This window comes from Tamandua tetradactyla, chromosome 16, assembly GCF_023851605.1.
Source record: "Tamandua tetradactyla isolate mTamTet1 chromosome 16, mTamTet1.pri, whole genome shotgun sequence".
NCBI lineage: Eukaryota > Metazoa > Chordata > Mammalia > Pilosa > Myrmecophagidae > Tamandua > Tamandua tetradactyla.
Window position 1 is genome coordinate 67,784,724 of NC_135342.1, and position 19,179 is coordinate 67,803,902.

A 19,179-nucleotide genomic window follows, 5' to 3' on the forward strand; every position below is an offset into this window, starting at 1 on the left:
CTGAGGTGGAGGGCCCCTGTTGGATTTAGCTCCCATCCTCTGACATGCAAATACCTTACCAGTAAGTCTAGAGTAGTTGCTACTTCTTGCTCACTAGGTCCAATCAACATGATATCATCAATATAATGGACCAGTATGAGGTCTTGAGGGAGGAAGAAACAATCAAGGACCCTGCAGACAAGATTATGACATAGGGTTGGAGAGTTCAGTGTCCTATCTCAGATATACCCCTGAGGTAGGACAGAGAAAGTATATTGCTAACTTTGCCAGCTGAAAGCAAACTGTTTCTGGTGGTCCTTATTAACAGTTATTGAGAAAAAAGCATTTGCCAGATCAATAGCTGCATACCACGTACCAGGGATGTATTGATTTGCTCAAGCAATGATACCACATCTGGAACAGCAGCTTCATTTGGAATTACCACTTGGTTGAGCTTACAATAATCTGCTGTCATCCTCCAAGACTCATCTGTTTTCTGCACAGGGCAGATAGGAGAGTTGAATGGGGATGTGGTGGGAATCACCACCCCTGCATTCTTCAAGTCCTTAAGAGTGGCAGCAATCTCTGCAATCCCTCCAGGAATCCAATATTGCTTCTGATTTACTACTTTGCTAGGTTGGGGAAATTCCAGTGGCTTCTACTTGGCCTTTCCCACCATAATAGCCCTCACTGCCTGAGTTAGAGAGCCAATGTGGGGATTCTTCCAGCTGCTCGGTATTTCTATTCCAATCATACATTCTGGAACTGGGGAAATAACTACAGAATGGGTCCGGGGGCCCACTGGACCCACTGTGAGATGGACCTGAGCTAAAACTCCATTGATCATCTGGCCTCCATTAGCCCCCACTCTAACTGGTGGACTAGCATGACTTTTTGGGTCCCCTGGAATTCATGTCACTTCTGAACCAGTGTCTCATAATCCCCAAAATATCTGATCATTTCCTTTTCCCCAGTGCACAGTTACTCTGGTATAAGGCCGTCGGTCTCCTTGGAGAAGACTTGGAGGAAGATTAACAGTATAAATTTGTGGCAGTGAAACAGGGTTCTCCCCCAAAGGGATCTGGCCTCCCCTTCATTCAAGGGGCCCTGGGTCTGTAAACTGTATCAAGTCTGGACATTCATTAAGGGGCCATGACTCTGTGTTTTTGTACTTCAGGTTAGACTTCTGTTCACTTGACCTAAAACTCTTTCATTTATACAGCTCAAACAAGAATTTAGTAGACTGCCCATCTATTGTATTTCTAGGTACCCCATGATTTACTAGCCAGTGCCACAGATCTGTGAGTCATATAATTTTGACTCCTGCTTTGAGTTTGCTGTCTATTATAATAGCCACATCTACCCTGTCTTTGGCAATTAAGTACTGCCAACTGGCTTCTGCCAACTTGGGACCCATTCATCCCCATTATATTTAAGGATTTCAGCTCAGTGACAGCAGTTCCTCAGAAATATCTGACCTACAGAAAAGTGCAACTGCAGAGTTCTTCAGGGATGCTAGTCTCACAAATTTATTTCTCACTGTTCTGATAAAAGATGCATCTCCAGACATTCCTGAGGTGTGCGATCAGGCTTTGCATAATGAATCCACTCTAACATTCCAATCTCTCTAAGCCTCTGGATCCCCTCATCTACATTATACCAGGGAAGTTCTGGGATTTCAACCTCAGGTAATGTTGGCCACCTTTTGATCGATGTTTCAATCAACCATCCAAACAAACTGTTAATACCTTTTCTAACCCCTTGAGATATAACACTGAATGCAGAATCTCTGCTTAGTGGGCCCATATCAATAAATTCAGCCTGATGCAACCTTATATTCCTCCCACCATTATCCCACACCCTTTAAATCCATGGCCACATATTCCCCTGATTTCTTTCTATATAAATTGGAAAACTCACACACTTCTTTTGGAGTATAAGGTACCTCCTCATGTGTGATACTTTGTATCTCACCTTTAGGGGCCTGTTGGGACTTTAGTCTAGTTATAGGTCTGGAAGAAATGAGGGGTGGTGGGGGTGGGTCATGAAAAGAATTTGAAATATCTTCCAGGCCATTTGTTTCAGGGCATTCATTTGCAGTTTCATCTGGTGAAATAGGATTATTCACTCTAGGGCTAATCCCTTCAGGAGGAAGTTGGGTGGCCAACTCCTCAAGGCAGGCTAGAGGTGGGGAGGCTATGTCCTCAGGGCAAACTATTACAGGGTTATCTAGAGAAGACTCAGCACGACATAGGGTTTCAGCCTCCCTCTGACATCATTATCAATCCATATGTCACCATCCTATTTTTCAGTGTCCCTCTCCTTTCCAATCAATGCCCTCACTTTAATGGCAGACACCATGCAACATTGAGATTTCAGTTTACGTTGTAAAGTTGCTACTCTAACAGTAAGATTCTGAGTCTGATTTTCAGAGATCTCAAGTCTATGGCTACAGGAAATAAGATTTTCCTTTAGAATACTCATAGAAACTTCTACATCTGTCAGATGGTGCTTAAGCTTCTCGTTTGAAGCCTTAAGACCATCCCTTTCACTCCTTAATGTATCCAGTGTATCTTACAACAACCAGCCAACATCTCTATACCTCTTATTTCCACAAAACTCCATTAAGGTATCAAAAACATTATCTCCCAGAGCCTGGCTTCGTACAAGCAAAGCATTAGGAGAATCGAATGGTGATATTTTGACTATCTCGTTTGCCAACTCACTCCATGGCTTGGGAGTGTCATTCTCATTATGGGAATCAGAGTCCTTAGTGCCTTTGAGTCCAATCAGAGTAGAAAACCATTCATAAAAATCCATTTTTAAGATTCTGTTTCTTAAGAACCACTCCTGGTACCAAGTTGTATTAGTTAGGGTTCTCCAGAGAAACAGAATCAATAGGGAACACTCGCAAATATAAAACTCATAGAAGTGTCTACATAACCTTGGAAACACAGGGTCCAAAATCTGCAGGGCAGGCTGTGAAGCCGAGGATTCCGATAGAGGGTTTGGATGAACTCCACAGGAGAGGGTCACTGGCCAAAGCAGGAAGAGAGCCTGTCTCTTCTGAATCCTCCTTAAAGGGCTTCCAGTGATTAGATTAAGCATCGCTCATTGCAGAAGACACTCCCCTTTGGCTGATTACAAATGGAATCAGCTGTGTATGCAGCTGACATGATCATGGTTTAATTCTATGAAATGTTCTCATTGCAGCAAACAGACCGACCAGCTCTTGCCCAACCAGACAAATAGGCACACCACTTGGCCAGGTTGACACATGAACCTGACAATGACAATGCCCAAATACCTCAAAGATTTTCCTTTAAACCTCCAGCATTTAATGCCATTTACTATATGGTCACTGAAAGGACATTAAAATTCAAAATGACTTTACATTTATCAAGATTGACTTACAGGTCAAACACACATCAAAATGATGGAAAAACCTGAAATGAAAAGAAAAATACAAAGAACAGAACTGATTTAGATAATCAGTTTCTTTCTTGGTGAATTCTAAGCTTCTGGCTTATCCTCAAGGGGACTGTAAATATTTTTTTTCTAGCATTTGTTTTTGTTTGTTGGTGAGGGTCTACTGTTAGCTTTTTCTTAGTTACTTTGAGGGTAGAAGTTCTTTTAATTTATATATCATATGAGGTGACAAACAGTGATTTTTTTTCAGCATTTATGAGGCATTTAGACTCAAGATTAGGGAAGATACATGTCTAGAAGGCCTCAGCATTTATATTTGGAATAGTCAATAACAGCTTTGCATAAAAGGCATATCAATTAATCTGAACTGTGTATCAGCTAATGATTGTTGTATAAGAGACCACTCTAAAATTCAGTGACTTAAAATAATAAACTTTTATTATTGCTCATGAGAGTATGGTTCAGGTGGGCAGTTTTTCTGGCTTTGGCTGGGTCCCCTGTCTATCAGTTAGGCAGTTCTGCTCATCTCTGCTGGACTCTCTCACCTATCTGGGAGTCAGCTGGCCTCAAGCTGTTCTGCTTCATAGATTTTGGCACCTGAACTTGCTTTTCTCTCTCTTTCAGAAAAGGGAATCTTGGTGAAAGTACATCTATAATTATTTTGAGAATTTTTCATAGAATACACTAAGTTGTTTTGCAAAATGCCTGTCATGAGGCTTTATTTCTTGCAGTTATCTTGATCATGTTTGCTTTTCCACAAATGATTGTTTCCTTCCCTTCTAGGATTACGCCCATTTGTTGACCTGTGTTACTGAAAGAGAAAAGTTTATTGTGCCGATTAAAGCTAGAGGTGCACGGGCCATTCTTGATTTTCCCGACAAGCTGAATTTTTCCACTTGCCCTGTAAAATACAGCACTCAGAAGATTCTGCTGGTACGAAACATTGGCAAAAAAGATGCTGTGTTTCACCTCAAAACTTGTAGGTATGCATTCCTTGGTTCTTCTGTTTGATTGATTATAGCTAAATCCAGTCAGCACAAGTAATTTGCTACAGTTTGTAGCTGGGATGGAACTATTGTTATGTCACCTTCAGTTGCAAGGCTGGAGGACCTTACTGGTAGAGAAGACTGAGCATCTTCTTCATCCTAAGAGTAAAACAATTTTTGCTAAATCACTTTCTCTTGTTTTGAGTATAGATGATTTTTTGAAATGCTGCCTGAAAGTCTTTCTATTTAGCACAGAGAATAGCCTGTGGGTTCTATTAATAAGCATATTTGTTTTGACTGAGAATTTTATAACAGACTGTGAATAATCTCCCCATTTTAAGGCCAGCTGATTAGCAATTTTAATTCTGTCAGCAACCTTATTCCCCTTTGCTGTGTCGCTTAACACATTCACATGTCTGGGGATAAGACGTGGATATTTGTGAGCCATTGTCGTATCTACCACGCTGGCATTAGCTCATTGGAAGAAAAAAATATAAAAGCAAACACTTACGTAATCCTAGCTCTGTGCCAACAGTTTATGCTTACTAATTCATTACTCCTCACAACAATTCTATGAAGTAACTACTATCATTTTTCCCATTTTACAAATAAGCAAATGGGAGACAGAGAGATTGTATAACTTACTCAAGGGCAACATAGCTGTAAGTAGGGGAGTTAGATTTTAATATGAATAAGTATAGAATATCTATAGAGTAGTAGACACTGTGGGACAACACAAAGAATGATTAGACAATTGCTGTTCTCAAGGAGCTCTCTATAAGGTGGGAAAAAGCAGTTTTTGATGGGGCATGAGAATGATGGCTGATCAGTGGGGCCATAACAAGAATGACCAATTTGGGAAGACAAGTTCTTTTCTAAGTGTGTATATTACTCTAATCAAGGACATTTTAGATTCAAACCCAGCAAACATTTTTTGATTAACTACCCAGCGATGCTGTGTGTGAGGTACATTCATATGTATTATCTCATTTATTTTTATAGCACAAACAACTCTCTTATTAGGGTTATGGGGTTTAGCATTAAAACATAATGGACTAAGCCTACAGGCAAGCAGAAACACTATAGAATCCTTTACCTATGCCTCTTCAACCACTAGGAACATGATCACTGTTGTGAGAGCAGAATGATTTACTCTATATACATCCAATTTTCCTGTATATAGAGTAGTAGGAAGCTTAATATCTTCTCTGGTTTCAGACACTTCAATAATACATTACTTCTGTGAGATGAGAGTTGTCTGTAATGTTTTTTCCTTCCTTTGATTTTCCTAGTATTTTGCCTTTAGTTCTCTTTAGAATTTATGATATAGACGCTATTTATTTGATTCACAGGAATGTTTTAACCTATCCTAAGTGTTTTTCAATGCATCATAACAACAGCTCTTTGACATCTATACTATTACTTAAGAGAAACAGAGGCCACCAAAATTTAGGTAACTTCCCAGAGCCTTTAATTGATAGATGGGAGATTGAACAGGATTTATGTAGTCTTGCCTTTCATTACTAAGCTAAAGGACCACTGTATTGTTTCATGCTTTTATTTTGTTTTATTTTATTTTATTATCCAATTGTGGACCATCATATGGCAGGAATTGTGGCTCCAATACTCATTATCTACCATGTTCGATGGCTTATTGATAAATTGCCAGCCAATTTATCAATAAATGTATGATGGGTAACAGGATATGCTCTGGGTTTGGAACAATGGATAGTCTGAGTTTTTCCTTTAATTTAAATTGATGGAGAGGACAAAATCTTCTTTATAAACATACAGTAATAAAAATAAGCTAATAGGGCAGGCCACGGTGGCTCAGCAGGCAAGAATGCTTGCTTGCCATGCCAGAGGACTCAGGTTCAATTCCCAGTGCCTGCCCATGTAAAAAAAAATAAAAAATAAAAAAATAAGCTAATAAAAAGCTTAATAAAAATGATTTCATTAGTGACTAATTATGAATAAAGTACTCCATGTTATTATATTTTCCAAATAGAAGAATATTAGTTTCTTAAAGTTCTATGGGATTATCAAGTTTTAAAATATAAAGGAGGAGAATTTGAAGCAATAGCAAAAACAGCAAAAGCACTACATTTATTGAGTGCTTACTGTTAACAAGCATGATACAGATATTGTCATGTATAAGCTCTCATTTTATCCTCAGAGAAGCTCAGTGAAGAAGGCATCCTTTTTATTACTATATTACAGATTAGAAAATTGAGCCTCAGAGAGAAACTTGCCCAAGATTATGCCACCAATAAACATTGGAGGTAGAGTCAGAACCCAGGCAGACCCAACTCCAGAACCTCTTCTTTCATCACTACAGTTTTCTCCCAACACTACTCTGTCTAGTGGTAGAGTGGCATGAGGGCATGTACTACTAACATTCACCATCACTGTATCCATGAGCACACATTCTGTGAGGGCTGCCAGCCACTTCTTGGTCCTTTCTTCTACACTCGTCTTTTAGTTCTTTTTGACTCTTCCCTCTGCTGACTTGAGGGGTCTTCTCTATTGTAGACCCAATGTATTTTTAGGAAATGCCTCACTGAAGATCTAGGCATTTTAGTACATTTTCTATTCAGAGAATAAATTCTTTAAGTTTGTTTTTGTAACTGTGGCAAGTATCCTTTGTGTTATATTAAAAATAAATATGGAATCTAGCATTTCTTCCTTTTACCTTCTCACTACTTGAAATGATATTAATTACTGCAGATCATATGCTTAAGAAAGGAGTAAAAGAAGAGAGATAATTTGCTTTTGGGTTTATTTTTTATGAATGCTTGAAATGTCACCCAGTACAAATGATAATCTCTAGAATAAAGAAATTTCATTTAAGCCTTTGCATGGAAGCATGAACTTTCATTCACTGAAAGCAATGACATGTTAGTAAATGTCCACCGGAATGCTGGTCAGCATTGTCTGGACTGAGACAGGATGGCCTTGGGGAAGTAGGAGAGTATGGAGTGTGGGAAACCCTTGGTGATCATCATTTGAATTATCCTCTTATATGTGGGAGTGGAGGAAAGGATGAGAAAAAGACAAGAGATAAGACATAGGGCAAGATGGTGGATATATAAGAATGACCATTGCTGCATTATCTGTGTAACAAGATGTTCTAGTTTGCTAGCTGCCAGAATGCAATATTCTAGAAATGGAATGGCTTTTAAAAAGTTGCTAGTGCATACCGAGCATGGCATCATCTGCTAGCTTTCTCTCCTGGCCACCTGTTTCATGAAGCTCCCCAGGAGGCATTTTCCTTCTTCATCTCCAAAGGTCTCTGGCTGGTGGGCTTTCTGCTTTGTGGTGCTGTAGCATTCTCTGCTCTCTCTCAATCTCCAGCTTTCCCTAAAATGTTTCTTCTTTTATAGGATTCCAGTAAACTAATCAAGACCCACCCAGATGGGTGGAGACACATTTCTACCTAATCTAGTTTAACAACCACTCTTTTTTAAAAAATTAATTCCTTTATTTTTCATCACATAGTTGTATATTCATCATCATGATCATTTCTTAGAACATTTGCATCACTCCAGAAAAAGAAATAAAAAGAAAACAGAAAAAAATTCATACATACCTTACCGCTTAATATTTTATTTATTTAAATTTTTACAGTCAGTCCCATTGCACAGTCTGTATCCCTTCAGCTCCAATTACCCAATATCTACCCTATTTCTATCTCCTGATGACCTCTATTCTTCACTGAAATTATCCAAGTTCATTCATTAATGTTAGTTCATATCAGTGAGACCATACAGTATTTGTCTTTTTGTTTCTGCCTAATCTCACTCAGCATAATGTTAACAACCACTCTTGATTGAGTCACATCTCCAGGGAGATGATCTAATTACAGTTTCAAACATACAGTACTGAATAGGGATTAGAAGAAATGGCTACCTTTACAAAATGGAATTAGGATTAAAACATGACTTTTCTAGGGTACGTACATCCTTTCAAACCAGCACACAAGACAATGACACTTCTCCTCCTGCACTAGAGTTGGTACTAGGATTCACAGTCAAAAATATAGAGATCAAGTACCTCACGCTCTCCCAAAATGGTGCCAAACATCCTCTCTCTAACCCAGGGTTTGCTAGGAGTTGTGTGGCCTGGTGTTCTTCCCATTCAGTCTTTATATGCAGAAGATAAGGGAAGGGTATGGAGAGCATCAAAGAAGTCTCTAAGAGAACACTGACTGAGAGGGGAGGGGCTTGATTCCCCAAACCAACTGAGAGATTTGGAATCTGCAGGAAGGGACAATTAATGTCTCACCCCCCACCTCTATGCTTGCTGATCTGGATTATTAGTTCTGAACCAGCCATTAGAGCAGAGTGGATCAAGCTGAGGAATTTTCAGGGAAGCCCTGGTAAATGTACCCAGAGGTTGAAAACATTCTGTATAGAGTTTGTACCTGCTGCTTGTTTACAGACTAGAGGAAAGCTAGGACAACTCTTCTCAGCATGGTGAGTAGGGACCATGGTGTGGTGTGACTGGAAAGGAAGGATAATGGGGCACCATCAACTGCAGTCTTTCATGGTCTATGGAAGTCATGAAGAGACTGCAGGGGTTCCCATGACTCCATATGAAGGAACTCAGTGCTTTCCAGAAGGTTGCAGTATATGTCCCATTTGGAGGAAGGGTTAGGCAATAACTGGCAGTGATTAAAGGTTGTGCTTGTCTGAGGGGCTCTTCAGTGACAGAGGGAGGGGAGCCAAAGGAAAACTCCAAGAACACCATGCATGCCATTCAGCCAGAGCAGGAACACAGATACCTCCTTGCTGCCTACAGGTGCCCAGATATGTAAGATCTCTGCCTCCCCTCTCCTCCTTGTCCAGTCCTCAACCAACAGTACAGGACCTTGGAAAGAAGTGCCCCCAGTCCTTGCAATAAATCCCTTTTCTATTTAAGTTAACCATAATTGGTTTCTTTTGTTTTTATGTAAGAACACTAATGGGTAAAATGAGCAAAGGATGTGGTTGAATTTGTGGCCACATCATATTAAATCAGAACGTCTGGGGAGATTCCCTGAGAAATATTAATTCTAAAAAGTGCAGGTGATTCTGTTGCCCATATAGGATTGAGGACCACTGTTTCCAATAGTATGACTGTTAATATACATTGAAGAGCAGTGGATATAGTTTGAGAATTTGCGGTCAAAATCTTGGATTCTAATTCTTCATTCTGTTTAGTGTCTATATTCAGGTAGAAATAGTATCTCACAGTAAATTGTTTAAAAAAAACAGGTCATATTTTTCTTATTGAAATAATGATTTGAGTAATGGTTAAGTTCATATAAATTGTAAAAATTAAAACTTTTTCCTGTGTCTGTTGTCTACATTAGAATATGAGATTCTCAGATGCAAGGGTTGTATCTAACTCTTTTCATTGGTATATCCCCAGCATCGAGAAAAATGTCTAGATAAATAAGAATTCAATAAATGTTTATAGGATGCCTAACCAACAATATATCACAAAGGCAAAGCAACAACTATAACCTCTACAATAATTTAAAATAGTAAAAACATTCTCTGAGTACTGTAAAATAGGCATGATATTTTTTATACTAATAAAAGGATCTGCAATGCACTATAAAATATATAGAGAACATAAACAATTACTGTTCAATTTTATTGCAGCTTTGACCTAAAACCTTAGTAGGTATAAGAATAACTTTGACTATAAAAGTAAGATTAATTTTGGAAGATGAAATTGAGAGGATTAAGAAGCAATTTCAAACTCAGAAACTTCAAGTTAGGAATTAGTTAATAAATAAGAAAGGTTATCTGAAGAAAATTAGGCTAATATTATATCCAATATTCATTATAATATATCAATATTTAGTCTTTTGCTCAAATATTGAATCATTTGGATAAAATAGTCTTAGTTCTTCAGAGAAGTTCATGGGGTTAAATAAAAAACTCAAAATCTTTCTCATGGCTCATGACTTTTCACAAAACCAAATTCTTTCTCTAATCAAGTTTTAAGTATTAATGAGGATGTGATATCAAACATTTTGGAAGACAGAACCAGGCATATACCCCTGAGGAACAGTAACATTTGCTTCTTTGACAGAGCTTTTTCTGATGTTTGATATTTTCTAAACTGTTCAGCCTGTCTGCCTCTAGTAAAATAAAGTACAAAATCAAATTGTAGACAGTGTTTAAGCTCCAGAGCTTATCATACTCTACCCAATTAACATCTGATTTATTGGGAAAGCTTAAGCATCTCTAAGTAGCAATGGCTATCCCAGATGTTTTTCTAAGTAACAGAGGAGTTTAATATAAACTAAACCCAATAATTAGCACAAAGCAAAAGTATTGGTTACCACTCTATGGAATTTGGATAGCCAGCAATCCTAGAGATGGGATACTAGTGTCACCTTCTCCATAAAAAATTAACTTAGGTTCTGTGATGTAATATCCAATTCATTTCAGAACTGTTCTTTTGCTGCTAAGAAATGTTTGAAAAGAAAATGAAATCATGGTACAGAAATAAAAATATTAGAAACTAGGGAGGCAAAGATAGAAAAAAATATAGCCATGTTGTTCTCAAAGGCAAGAAACTAGGCCCAGTTATCAACTCTTCAAATTCTTATTGAGGCTGTAAGGAAGGGAAGAACTCCCCCATGAAGCAGAGATTCTTGAGATTCTTACAGTATGTTCCTTTTCGGTTACCCCAAGATGTTATCAAGATTAACTAATGGTAACAGATTTTTAAAAATATCTCTTTAAGGGTTGACCGTAATTCAATTACGCAACCTCCTCTGAGAGGCTCTGTTGGTAAAGAGCTGTACATGGAAATGGTGAGAAACACAAAGATGAATCCAACAATATCGTTTCCATGACCAGGGAGTGGTTTGGGGTAGGCAGAAAGAAGATGAACTTGAAGGTAGCCTTCCATCCCAGCTCCACCACTGTCCAGTTGGACAACTTTTGGAAAGTTGCTTGCCCTTTTGGATTATCTGTTTCCTCATGTCTAAAATGCGGATAACAATATCTATATCTGCAGTGTTTTTTTGAGTCTTAAAGGAATTGACATATGTAAAGTGTTCAGTGTAGTACCTTGCATAAAGTATGTTTATGAAATTTTGTTTCCTTTTCTTTTGCTTTCTTCTCAAGAGTTTCTAGCTTTTAAGAGGGGCAGACATGAAAACTAATTATAGTACAAGGTAAACTGAAGAAAGAAAAAAAGAAAGTTAATAGCACCTGAGAAGGAGGAGACATTATTTATAGAACAGATTATGAGGAACAATTGTATCTAAGAGGTGAATTTTGGTCAGGGCTGTGATAAGTGGCTTCCAAAAGAGTGTAGGATATAGAAAATGGTGAGTATTTTGATTCATTCTTAGCAGTTATGGAATGTCTATGTATGTGGGCACAATCTGGTTGGAAGGGGAAGGAGGTACAGTCCTGAGGAAGATTGTAAGTGAGGGGACGAAAGCTTGACCACCCATCCCAACCTGGCACTGACTTGGAATGTCAGGGGTAAAGGAGGAATGTGTGTGTGTGTGTGTGTGTGTGTGTGTGTGTGTGTGTGTGAGAGAGAGAGAGAGAGAGAGAGAGAGAGAGAGAGAGATGAGAAGACAAAAACTGGTTGGGACCAGATTGTATGGGACCTCCTTGTGTAGAACTTTGAACTGGATGATGACGGCCATTGAAGGCATTTGAACGAGAGGTTGATGTGATATGACCTGTCTGTATGTTTCTACACTATATCTAGAGCAGTGTGAAGGATTGATAGAAGAATGATAAAAACTTGAACTTGTCTAAGCACTCATCTTATCCCCGGTGCACATTCCAGTATCTAGGGGCTGCCAGTGAAGAAGATAACTATAGCAATTACAAAAGTAATAATAAACACCTGTGTAACACTTCCTATGTGCCATGCATCATTCTAAGCACTTTACCTGTAGCAATCCCTTTAACCCTTACTACAGCCCTATGAAGAAGGCACTTTCAATATCTGTGTTTTACATATATGGAAATTGAGAGATTAGGTAGTTTGCCCAAGGTTTTGGTAAAACTGAGTTTTTAATTCAGTCGCTTGACTGCAGAGTCCCAGCTAGTAACCACTACCCCATAGTGCCCCTACAGTAATGCCTCAGAGGAGGAGTGGCACCGTAGGTATAGGAAAAGGACAGCGAAAGAAAGAGAGTGGGAAAGCAAAGACGTAAAAGGAGAGAGAGAGAGATCAAAGTAGAGAACACCAGAGAGAAAATAAACAATTGCCCATGGTAGGAAGCACTAAAGATCTTGAAGTAAGAATCTCAGATACCACCCAGTGTTACCCTTACCATAAGCTGCTTATTCCTATCACAGAAAGCTTAGATTTTATGAAATTAAGTTTATTATCTAAGGGAAGATCATTTTTTTCTTCCCTTAGATAATAAAAAGTTTCATGATAGAAGTAAATAATCAGAAACAGGATAGCCTGCCAGATACATTGTATAGTGCATTACTTTGAAAAACTAGCAGTTTAAAGAAGTGAAATGGACCATGAAAATAATTAAGTGATCTGGATTTTCTATTTAGAAGGAAGAACTCTATACGTTAAGGTCCTTCATGATCAGATTGAGTTATCTTATACTCCCTTCCATGACAATTAAAATAAATGATTTCCTGTTACCAAATGTATAACCCTTCTCCACAATGTCTACATTTCCAAATTCTATTTTCAAGATACAGAACTTAGTGTCACCAGTTTGCCTTTCCTAATGCACTCGCAACCCTTCTGTAGCCTGCTCTCACCCCAGCAGGCTGACCGCATGTCCTAGGTTAACAAGCTTCCATGCCTGGTTGACTGATTGGGTTCAGTGAGAGGGAGTCATGAGGCAATCAGAGGGAAGGAGGATGTGTGTCAGGACACTTTTCCCTGGACACCCTTCTTGTGAGGCCATCTGGGCTAGCTATCTCCCTTGACCAAGCTCCTTGTTCCTTATAAGGCAGCCTTCTCTCAGCACTCTCTTGTTGTGGGTTTCAAAACCATTCCTTCCCCATGCTTTTTGGGCCTAGAGATGTAACAGTTCTTATGTTGCTAATCCTGGGCCATTGCATCCCTTGTAACTTCCCTATATGCCCACCCACTACTTTTAAATTGACCCTTTACTAAACTGTCTTCCAATTATCCTCATGTGAGCATGCTATCTCTTTCCGCTTGGAATTCTGACATTTTTCTTTATGAAATCCTGTCTCCTTTGAACTCTCACAAAATTTGGTTTTTATCATTTTGGAGGAACTGTTCTTTTGCTCTTATATGACATTATTTGCATTTATGTTTCCTGTCTCTCTCTTACTGGTATCTCAACATCTTGAGAACAAAGGTTAGATTTTATTCATCTGCTGTCACCCCATAGAGTGCCTGAGCCCAACAGGAACATTCAATAAATGCTGAATGAATGGTGAAGTGGCAAGGGCACAAACAAGAATATTATTCTATCATTTAAGTTTCCTTTACACTTGCTGATCTATTACTGTACTTTTACATTGAAGCTAAAGTTTTTTCACATTAGGAAGGAAAGTATATATTACATCTTAAACACCAGTTTAAGTTTTGGGTCTGACTGGTCTGCAGAACTAGAACTCCTGTCTCCTTTGTGCTTCCATGCCACACTAGTCAGATATGTATACTGATGGGCATCCTCCTTGTGTTGCAGGCCTTTCTCTGTAGAACCATCTGTTGGAACCCTTAATGTGGGAGAGACCATGCAACTGGAAGTGGAGTTTGAACCTCAGACTGTGGGCAATCACAGTGAAAGACTTATTGTGGATTATGATACAGGTTGGTATTATTCTTGGTTAAAGTTCTTCACATTGAGAAAGTCAGAAGGGAAATATGATGAAGTAAAACAGGAGATACTTATTTTGGCAGTGTTAAAGTAAGTTAAGAAAAACAAAGTAAAGAACCGAAGTATGAATGCCTCCAATAGAAATGATGTTGAGCCAGATATAAATCCCACCTAACTGGTTTCTCCACCACTTGAAAGCCTGGGAATACAAGGCTCAGGAATAAACCTATACCCACAAGTCACACTGGCAAATTAAGGCTATTTATGTATAAATGGCTGCTTAAAGTAAGTTTAACTAAAAACGTGAACCCCAGTTCAGAATGTCCTTGTGTCTAGTTTGTGTAAAAAAAAAGTCCCTTTAATACTTAGAACTTGGAAGTATATTATATAACACCTTATGTAAATATAGGATTGTCAATTGCCACTGGCATTTTCTTGAGGGCCATACCCAGCTTAGTTATGAAAATGAAACCTTTTTTGCTAGTATGTAATTTATGGTCATGAAGCCTGCATGTATATAATGCAAGTCTCCAAAGTTGGCTTTCAAATTAATAATTTACTATTGCCATTTATTATTTCATGTTTTTTGCTCATTTCCTTTTTACCCATTTATGATGATTGACCCAAATTCTCTGATTCTCTGCATGTTGGCTTTATTCATTCATTCTGACTTTCTCCTCAAAGCAGAAATCATGGTTACCAACAACTCTGATTTGTCATCTTTCTACTTTCACTGATAGAAGGAATGGAATTGTTCCTTACTCCCAATTCTTAAAATCCAAGGGAAGAAGGCTGATTGGCCAGATTGGGTTGTACATCTTCCCCTGTGGGCAGGAATCTGTGTGTTATAATCTGTAACCTCCACTGAAACTCATGGTTACAGGGAGGCAGAGAGGAACAGTTCTCCCAAAGAATAATGCTAAGCAGAAAATGTGTGCCTACTGGACTTTTGCTCTTTAATTATTTTTATAATTATTTTTTATCAAAGCAATACATGCACATACTTGAAAAAAGTCAAAGAATATTTCATGGTTCATTACTAAAATTAGCAATTTCCTACCCATCCTCATTATCCATAATATACCTATAATATGCTTGTACCATATATATTTTTTAAACAGTTTTAGACATTATCAGTTAGCTTCCAGTTGTAGAATGTAAAAGTTACACCATCCCATGTTCCCACTTCCTATCCCTCCATTTTCCTAATATGGTTGTATCACAGTTGTGGCCAAATTGTTATTTACTGTTTAATTTATTATGAGTATTGTTAGTATTTACTACTAAGCCAGTGTATTATAATTATATTTTCTTTCTTGAATAACTTTTTGTTCTTGGAGTTAATAAGGGCCCTTAAGTTTTTGCTTGCTTGGTTTTCCATGTTACTATGAACTAAATCTTCCCAAACTCTCTTTCAGAACTGTAAACTTGTTCTGAATGCTGTTTTCTACACTCATTAGGTATTCTGTCAGTTTCTTTTTCCTTGGAGTTATTTGTCTTGTAGATTTCCATCCTCCTCCTCCAATTTGGACTAGATGATCTCAAGCCCTGTTTAGCAGTGGTCATCTTATGACTTCTTGCTTCTCTCCTGTTTTTACCGCCTGTTTTCTGGGTAAAATCTTCCTCATTCTTTCTTGCTCCCTTATTTCATGCAACAGATCTCCACATGATTTCCTGCGAAACGATGTATAGGGAAATGTTTGAAACTTTACATGTCTGATGATGTTTTTAATTTACCTTCAAGGTTGACCATATGTTTGGGGAGAAAATTTTAGGTTAAAACTAATTTTTCCTCATTGTCATTTAGTTTCCATTGTTGCTATTGAGAAGTCTAAAACCATTCTAATGCCTGAGTCTTTGTATGTGACTTGTTTTTTCTTCTTCAAAAATCCTTTAATAAACATTTTTTTGGGGGGTGGATATTCAAGTAGTTTTATTAATGATGTATGTTGTATGATTTCCATTACTTTGTCGATGGCAATTCTCTGATGCATACCAATAATATAGGTGAAGAAAATGAAGACCAGGATCACACAACCATGGGTAGTAAAACCAGGATTTGAAGACCTGTCTCTTACCTAACCCCATATTTTTTCCAAACTTCATGTTGCCTGCACTTTGGTTAAGTTGTTAGATTTTATGAGGCAGAGTACAAATTGGGTTTGCTTTTACTGCCTGGCCCAGGATTGGAACAGACACCAATGATTGGGGACAAAGAAAGTGGCTTACCAGCAGAATGGGCCTCAATGGAGCGCATTAACATTTGATTTTTAAGTAAATTTGAATCGTGCCCCCCAAAATGATGCATTGCAGTTCTAATCCCCAATACTTCAGAACATGAATGTATTTGGAAACAGAGTCATTACAGATGGAATTAGACAAGTTAAATTGAGGTTATACTGTCAGCTGGCAGAGTTCTCTCCTGTCATGCCAGAGACCTGGGTTCGATTCCCGGGGCCTGCCCATGTTAAAAAAAAAAAAAGAGTCATACTGGAATAGGGTGGGCCCTTCACCCAATATGACTGGTATCCTCATCAATAGAGTTGAGTTGGACACAGACAGAGAGAGACACAGAGGGGAGAACACCATGTGATGAGGAAGGAAGAGAATCCCATGAATTGCCAGAAAGTCACTGGCCATAAGAGCCAGAGAGAGAAGCATGGAACAGATTCTTCCCTATATACCTCTAAGGAAGAATGGCTCTGTTAACATCCTGATTTTAGACTTCTGGCCTCTAGAACCATGACACAATAAATTTCTATTACTTTAATCCACCCAATTTATGGTTCTTCATTATGGCAGGCCTAGGAAACTAAAACACATACATACAGAAAAAGTGCATGTATCAGAAGTAAATTAAATTAATGAGTTTTCATAAAGTTAAATCTGTATAGCCAGGACCAAAATAAAAACTTAGAACACACCAGAACTCAGAGCCTCACCAAAGTTTACCACAATTCTGACTTCTAGCTCATGGATTTCTTTAATAAACATTTTAAAGTAAAATAAATATAGCAAAATGCACGGATACTATATGTACAATTCAATGAATTTTGACAAATGTATATACTTTTAAAACTAATACCTCAGTCAATATATAGAGGCCTCTTTCCAAGAAAGTTTCCTTGTGTCCCCTTTCAATTAATACCCAGTCTCATGACAATCACTCTTCTGTTTTATATCATTATTAAGTAGTTTTGTCTCTTTTTCAATTTTATATGCTGAAATCATACAATAGGTACTCTTTGGTGTCTGGCTTCTTTTGCTTCATACAAAATGTTTTATGTACATCCATGTTGCTATATATGTCAGTAGTTGATTTTTTTAATTGCTGAGTAGTATTCCATTTTATGACTATACCACAATTTATTTATTCATTCTCCAAGTGATGGACATTTGGGCTGTTTCCATAGTCTAACTGTTTTGAATAAAGCTGCTATAAACATTCTTATATAGGGCTTTTAGTGGGCGTATATGTTTTTGTGTTTCTTGATAAATACCTATGAGGGGAATTGCTGGGTCAAAGGCAAGGCTAGATGCATATTTAACTTCATAAGTAGTTGCACCATTTTATACTTCTGCCAGAAAAGCATCAGGGTTCCAGTAACTTCACATCCTTGCTAACATATGGTGTTATTTTGATAATTTTAAACATATTAATGGGTATAAAATGTATTTTAATGGCTTTAATTTGCATTTCCCTAATAACTAATGATATTGAACACCTTGGCTTACCAACCATTCATATATATATTTATATATATGTGTGTGTTTATATTTGACGAGTATGTATTAAAGTCTTTTGCTCATTTTTTACTGAGTTGTTTTTCCTTTTATATTATTCGTAGAAGTCCTTTATAACTATGTATCTGAGTACTAGTTACTTATCAGATGTATGTATTATAAATATTTTTCCCAGTTTGTAGCTTGCCTTTTCTTTTTTGAAGAACAGAAATTTTTATTCTGCTAAAATCTAATTTAACGATATTTTTCTTTTAAGATTAATACTTTTTGTTTCCTTGCTAAGAAATCTTTGCCTTCTACAAGATCACAAAGCTATTCTCCTGTGTTTACTTAGTTTTTAGTATCTATATTTAGACTAATGATCTGTCTGTGATTTAATTTTTGTGATGGTAGGGATCATGTTTCATCTTTTTCCCATATGAATTACTGACTCTTCTCCATTCTATTATCTTGTTCAGGAATTTTAGTTGGAGTTATTCTATTATTCTATTACTTGTTTATTCATTTTAACCTCTACTTTATATTTTCCTTTTTTTTTTTTGCCTCTGTAGATTACTTCTGGATAATTTCTTATCTATTATCCCATTCTGTAATTCCCTCTTCAGTGAGGTATCATCTGCTGAGCTTTAATCTTTCAATTACTATAAGTATTTTCATTTCTGGAAGTTCTATTTGGCTCTTTTCAAATCTGATTGCTCTGTTCCGTTTTATTTTTCAAGTATATTTTTAATATCTTAAACATATTAAACATGGTTATTTATATTCTGTATCTGATATTCCAGTATGTTAAGACCACATAATGACTGCTTGATTGACTGATTTGTTGTTTATTGTTTCTGCTAGGTTTCAATCACGGTGTTCTGTGTCCTTTTGTGTTTTGTAATTTTCAACTGTGAGCTGCATCATTTTATTGGAATTTTATCTGTAAGCATTATTCAAAATCAGGTTGAATTTTTTTTTTAACCAGAGAGAATTTGCACTTGCTTCCCTAAGGCACATTGGGTACTACCAAACTGGAACCATTTTAAAATTTACTTTTTGAACTACACAGATCATGTGATTTTGGATCAAAAACCTGTATCCAGACTAGCTTGTGGTTATAAATTATTGGAGGGATATTTCTTCTTCTACCCCTCCACCTAGCCCAAGTGTCAAGACAGGTATATCTCTTTGCTGTCCTCTTTTTAAAAATATGGCATATTTTATTTCTTTTTCATAATTATAGTCCAAATATGGCCCTTTGAG

General features: G+C 37.4%; 1 protein-coding gene across 10 annotated transcripts in view; it reads left to right on the forward strand.

The window, feature by feature from the left end:
- The window catches only part of HYDIN (HYDIN axonemal central pair apparatus protein), a 511,177-nt gene that overhangs the window by 145,684 nt on the left and 346,314 nt on the right, over positions 1–19,179 (forward strand). For all 10 annotated transcript variants that reach the window (XM_077132967.1, XM_077132969.1, XM_077132970.1 and 7 more), the window contains 2 exons: positions 4,192–4,391; positions 14,059–14,183. In XM_077132967.1, coding sequence (XP_076989082.1) covers positions 4,192–4,391; positions 14,059–14,183 — 325 coding nt within the window. The remainder of the gene's footprint in view (positions 1–4,191; positions 4,392–14,058; positions 14,184–19,179) is intronic.